The following is a 6,000-nucleotide window of genomic DNA, read 5'->3' on the forward strand; positions in this document are numbered from 1 at the left end:
TTGAAAATGGCGACGACAATCGATATAATGCAGGTGATACACATGAACGAAGGGACTAATGAAACCAGTTATGCAAAAACATCCTATATTCAGGTATGATTACATTTTCTTCTTTTGTTCTTTAATACTTTGTATTAACTACGGAATAATTTATTTGGTCAAAAATTTTGCACTATATACATATTCTCTCTTGACCTTCTATCTTTTTGTAATTTAACTTAAGAAAAACAAATGTATAACGTGTAGTCATGCTAAATTTGTCTCATCATCTGTCCCATTCTTTATGCTTGTCATTGTTTGGGTTAAACTTTTAAAATTTTGATCATATGTTACCGTTAATTTACAAGAGATAATATAGTTATGTGGGGGTCTTTTTAGATTCGATACATTGTATATTTCTAAGTATCACGTTTTTATAATTTTTAATGGGGTTAAAAAAAAGGATAGAAGAAATAGGTACTAAAAAAATATAAATCCTACTATACGTAGTAGTATACTACATGACCGACCATAGGGTGTGCAGCATGAGCTGCCGCACAGGCCCCAACTTTGATATATGTTGTAAAATTATTCATTTATATCAATAATGGCTTAGTGGTTTCATGAGCTCTACCATCTTCACTTGCAAGAGGTCCTTGGTTCAATTCTCACCATTAATGTATTTAATGTCTATGCTTATTTAATGTTTACTATTTCCTAAACCATTAATGTTTTTCTAAACTCTATTTACAAAGTATTTCATTTTTTATAATTACAAACTTTATATATTCCATATTTGTGAAGAACAACGATTTTGTTTCTTGTATTAAAAAATACCGTGAGTAGAGAAAATTCTTAAGCCAAATTTTATATTCTATTTTTGCACATGGCCTCCAACATGGTTGGGCGGCCCTGGTATACTATTCTTACTTTTAATTTGAAAAAATGTTGAAAATAAAGTGATGAGAAATTTTAGCTCCAAGTTTTGATACATCATTGCTATATTTAATTTTAAGTATAGGAATATACATCCTACGTACCTAGTATATTTTTGTTACGAAATTGAATTTATCATCTTTAAGGTTATACTTGGATTGAGGGTAACACATTAAAGGGATAATAAAAATCAAACTTGAAAAAACAAGAAGTAATTAGAGATGTTGTTGTAGAAGACATTATACGAACCATATATGTACGAACCATATATGTTTACTAAAACATATCATAACGAACCATGACATTGTCTAAGGCAAAAGCTAATTTTGTTACTATGAGGTTTGCTAACCATTTAGAAATGGAAACGATTAATTGATTCAATTCGAGCGAGCACTTAAATACATACATGTACTAAATTTTACTCTAATCAACTAATCATAGTTAATAGAAATTATTATTATAATTATTTTTTATGCAACAGAAACAAGTGCTATCATTGACAAAACACATAAAAGAGAAAGCTATGAAAGAGTTCTATTGCAAGGATCAACCAGCAACCTTATGCATTGCAGACTTGGGGTGTTCTACGGCGAACAGCTTGAATGTCGTGTTCGATCTCATAGCCATCGTTGACAAAGCTCGTCGAGAACTTGGTAATGGACCCCAAGACTATCAAATTTACCTAAATGATCTCCCGGGGAACGATTTCAACACCATCTTTAGGTCACTAGGAAGCTTTAAAGATATGCTTAAGCAACACTTAGGAGATGATTTTGGTAGATGTTATATAAATGGGGTCCCTGGAACTTTCTATGGCAGGCTTTTCCCTAAAAATCATTTACAATTTGTCCATTCTTCATATAGCCTCCAGTGGCTATCTCAGGTAATAAAATCTCTTATCTATCTTCATTGTTAGATTTTAGTCTGTTGCCTAAGACTAGTATTAATGTATGATACTTGTGTGATTATACTGTTAAAGGACCAATTCAAACAAGAATTTATGCTGATAGTTGAAGCCTAAAATTGATTTAATTATATACTTTATCACCAGCCTATTGGGTTTGAAGTGTGGATGCAATGTATGTGGACCCCACATGCCTAGTAGAAAATATTTCACTTAACTGGGAAGTAGATGAGATTTAAATCTGTGATTTTTGTATCACGTTGACTCTGATACTGTATTAAAGGTTCATCTCAACCAAAAAGTTAAGTTGATGGTCAACTAAAAAGTTATGCTGATGATTGAAATTCAAGATAGATTCATATACTTTTAGTGATTATTGTGATATGATAAAATAGAGGTGATTGATGACTTGTTTTCGTAACCTTAGAATAAACAAATGAAGAGATCGTTAGGGTTGCCTATCAACGTGGATGCTCTTATGTAAAATTTAATTTGTTAAATAAATTGTATACGTAGTTATATCGTCATAACTGTACATATGCCATTTTATCATGATATTTAAGGTACCGGAAGATATAATGGACAACAAGGGGAACATTTACATAGCAAAGACAAGCCCATCTAATGTGCTTGAAGCTTACTATAAGCAATTTCAAAAGGACTTTTCAGTGTTTCTACAATGTCGGTCCGAAGAAGTAGTAGGAGGAGGTATAATGGTGCTTACTATATTGGGAAGAAAAAGTAGTTTACTATACAGCAAGGAATCAAGTCATATGTTTGATCTTCTTGCTACTGCGCTCAAAGATATGGTTTCTGAGGTATTTAATACTATCCCTATCAAAATCATTCGATATTTGTGGGACTTTTCGTAATTAACTTTTTATTATAAGCTACTTAAGGTTCTGTTTACTTCACCTTATTTGTGTTGAATTAAAATTATTTTAAATGAATTGAAATTATTTTTGTACTGAACGTTATTATTCAATGTGAAGTGAACAAGAACTAAAGTCCATAGAAAGTGAAGTGAAATACACAATATATAATTTTCTTCTTTATTCAAGCATGGATTAAGCAATAAGTTAACCAAATTTAGAACATTAATATTATACATTATGGCTTTGTAAAAGTTAGAATTATGCAGGGTTTCATCGAAGAAGATAAGCTAAACACATTAAACATCCCTTATTACACGCCATCAGAGGCGGAGCTACGCTTTTTGGTGGAGAAAGAAGGATCATTTGTTGTAAATCAAATTGATATTTCCGAAGTAAACTGGGAAGCAAAAGCAGATGATCATTGTGAAAATTCTTCTAAGGCGGCTTCATCTCATTATGACTTTGTCAAGTGCATGAGATCTGCGACTGAGCCTTTACTCATACATCATTTTGGAGAATCCATCATGGAAGAGTTGTTCTTGCGGTATACTAAACTTGTTCGAGTCTCGATGGCCAAGGAAAAGAGTGTTTTCATCAACGTCACGATGTGGTTGATGCGAAAGGGTTGATTATTCATGGAGGAATGAAAGTTAATTTAAAAGTTATGTTCTTTTATTTATATGTAATAATGTTCTTTTATTTTATTTATATGTAATGTATGTTCTTTTATTTATAAGTTATGTTATTTTATTTATGGTTAATGTTCTTTCGGCTGTACCATTGCACCGCCTGTACTATACAAATTTCATTTTCTACTACATACAACAATTTGTACTAAAAAGTAATCAATGGTGTTTTTTTTCCAAAATAATATTGGGGAAAGATAAAAACAAATTAATTAAAGCTAAACGGTGGGAACATTATCCCATGATCATACGCTATACCACAAACAACTTAGGGCCTGTTCTCATACGATTATATTCGGTTTAGTTCAGTTCAGTCCAGCTATAACAAGTTCAGTTCAGCTCTAATAAGTTCAGTTCAGTTCAGCTCCAAATTTCCTTCTCTTATAAAATATTCATTTTAGTTCAGTTCAGTTCAGCTCTAATAAATTCAATCCAGTTCAGTTCAGTTCAGCTCTAATAAATTCAGTTCAGTTCAGCTCTAATAAGTTTAATTCAGTTCAATTCAGCTCAGCTCATTTTAAGGCATGTTCTAATACACTGAACTGAACTGAGCTGAACTAAACTAAACTGAATATTTTATAAGAGAAGAAAATTAGGAGCTAAACTGAACTGAACTGAAAATAAACGTATGAGAATAGTCTCTTAGTCAATGAGAACATGCCCTTAGACCATTACTCTTAATACTCCACTAAAACAAACTATTTATAAATTAAACTCTTACTAACTAGTAAATTAAAAAAATCTTATACAATATTAAGTGGCCTAACGACTAACAATTTGAAGCAAATATTCTAACACTTGGTACATAAATCATTCATATAATTCTCATATGTAATTTGATTTATAAAAGAGTACTCATTTATAAAATTCCATGACCCAAATTCGACCAACTTGGCAATCAAGTTTAATGCCTCCAAAATCAGCTGCTTTAGCCAAGGCAAAAAAACTCATTGTGCGTCTTTTCCCTACCTCCTGGATTTTTCTTGGTCATCATGTAGACATCCATTTGGCTAATTGCCTTTGCTACCACCGTAGTTTCAGCCTCTTCTTCGACAATTGATTCCACGATTATGAGCTTCCCGGTATCGCTTTGTAGCAATTCTTCAGCAGTTTTAAGCATTGCTCATCGCTCCAAACTTGAAGAACCCACTGTCGTACATGTATGATACGTATGACATGAGTATTTTTAGTAGAATTTCTTTCATAATGTTGATTGTACGCGAAATGATGTAGCATTTTTAGTAGAGTTTCTTTCATAATGTTAACTAACTATGGGAGTTGAATTATATTGGAATGAAGATTACATTGCATGCAATTATTAGAGTATTAGACCACATTATAAAAATTAAAAAAAAAAAAAAAAAATAGATGCGTAAGTGACCTTTATAAGAATGGCATCTCCTTTAGGAACACTTTCAAACATGTCTCCACAAATATGCTCCACACCTTCAATAAAATAATTATTAGCATACGTTAAGATGTGCATTGGAGAATGTTAAGGTCGTCAAAATGTAAATAGATATACCATGGTGTAGACACCCATTTGTGTCTCCCCAAAACCAAACTCAGTGATGAGTACCTTTCGTGTCGAATCATAATCGAATGAAGTGAAAGTGTGGAAAGTCTAGTGTTGCGGATAGTTTTAATTTCTTTTCTCTTCTCTCTGTTTTTGAAAACTTATTTTAAGAAAACAGTCAATCCAGTTTGGTTGGTATATGATATGGGTCTAATAGTAGTGTAGTTGGAAGGGGCTTGACAAGAGCTTTCCAACGATATATTATAAGCTCAATTCCGATGAATATTGAGGAAGTTATGGCCAATTTACTAAACTGGGCCCGGTTTGAGCCTTATATGCGGCCCAATGATCTAGAGGAGGGCCTAATATGATTTATCATTCCTAATGCAATTAGGAATGGTTTTAGTCTTCTAGATTCTTCTAGAAGGTTCTTTTCATTCCTAATTCAATTAGCATTGATAAATTGACTTTTGTTGACTTTTCAGAGTTTTAATTAAAATTAAAAAGCATTTTCGAGGAAAATATACGATTTTATCCTCTTGTACGGCAAAACTTATCTGATTTTCGAAAACGTGTCAAAAACAGGTCTGGCGCCTGACTCCAGGCATTGGCGCCTGGAGCTAGGCCTGGCACCTGGCGCCAGTTAGCTAGGGTTGGCGTCAGCTCTGTTTTTCGTGCGCCAATACTCTGTTTTGTTAATTTTATCTTTTTTGGCTGATTTTCTCTATAAATAACGACGTAAAAACTTCGTTTTCATTCATCTACATTCATCAACAATCAGTTTTAATTAATATATACCTACAATCAGTTTTCAATTCTCTCTCATTCTCTTCAATTCTTATTCTTTCGTTCACCGATTCTCATCAAGATTTCCTTAATTCATTCATCTCTCTCTCTTTATCTTTTTCTAAACCTTGCTTTTACATACAAAATTTCGCATTCGCAAGATCTAGAAACACCTAGCCATATTCGAAGTTGCCTTCGCCCTAGATGTGAAAGGTTTAATTTCTGAGGATTTGGTCCCAAATCTCTTTTTCAATTATTTAATTTGATTGTTTGATTATTATTTTCCTTGAAGTTACTAACGTGTGTATTTTGTTATTA

At 32.5% G+C, this 6,000-nt stretch overlaps 1 protein-coding gene across 1 annotated transcript; it reads left to right on the top strand.

The window, feature by feature from the left end:
- The first annotated feature begins 6 nt into the window (after nt 1–6).
- On the top strand, nt 7–3,323 carry LOC145555600 (S-adenosyl-L-methionine:benzoic acid/salicylic acid carboxyl methyltransferase 3-like). Its single transcript, XM_081617342.1, has 4 exons — nt 7–93; nt 1,397–1,798; nt 2,383–2,637; nt 2,961–3,323. The coding sequence occupies exons 1-4, from the start codon at nt 7–9 to the stop codon at nt 3,321–3,323; spliced, it is 1,107 nt and encodes a 368-aa protein (XP_081473468.1).
- The last annotated feature ends 2,677 nt before the right edge of the window (nt 3,324–6,000 follow it).

Source organism: Chenopodium album, chromosome 8 (genome assembly GCF_948465745.1).
Source record: "Chenopodium album chromosome 8, dcCheAlbu1.1, whole genome shotgun sequence".
In the NCBI taxonomy this organism is placed as follows: domain Eukaryota; kingdom Viridiplantae; phylum Streptophyta; class Magnoliopsida; order Caryophyllales; family Amaranthaceae; genus Chenopodium; species Chenopodium album.

Bases quoted from the DNA above. Each gene is read 5' to 3' on its own strand.
- LOC145555600 (XM_081617342.1), top strand. From the start codon at position 7: ATGGCGACGACAATCGATATAATGCAGGTGATACACATGAACGAAGGG. The intron at 94-1,396 runs GTATGATTACAT...TTTATGCAACAG, and splicing joins CAAAAACATCCTATATTCAG to AAACAAGTGCTATCATTGAC. The intron at 2,638-2,960 runs GTATTTAATACT...AGAATTATGCAG, and splicing joins TCAAAGATATGGTTTCTGAG to GGTTTCATCGAAGAAGATAA.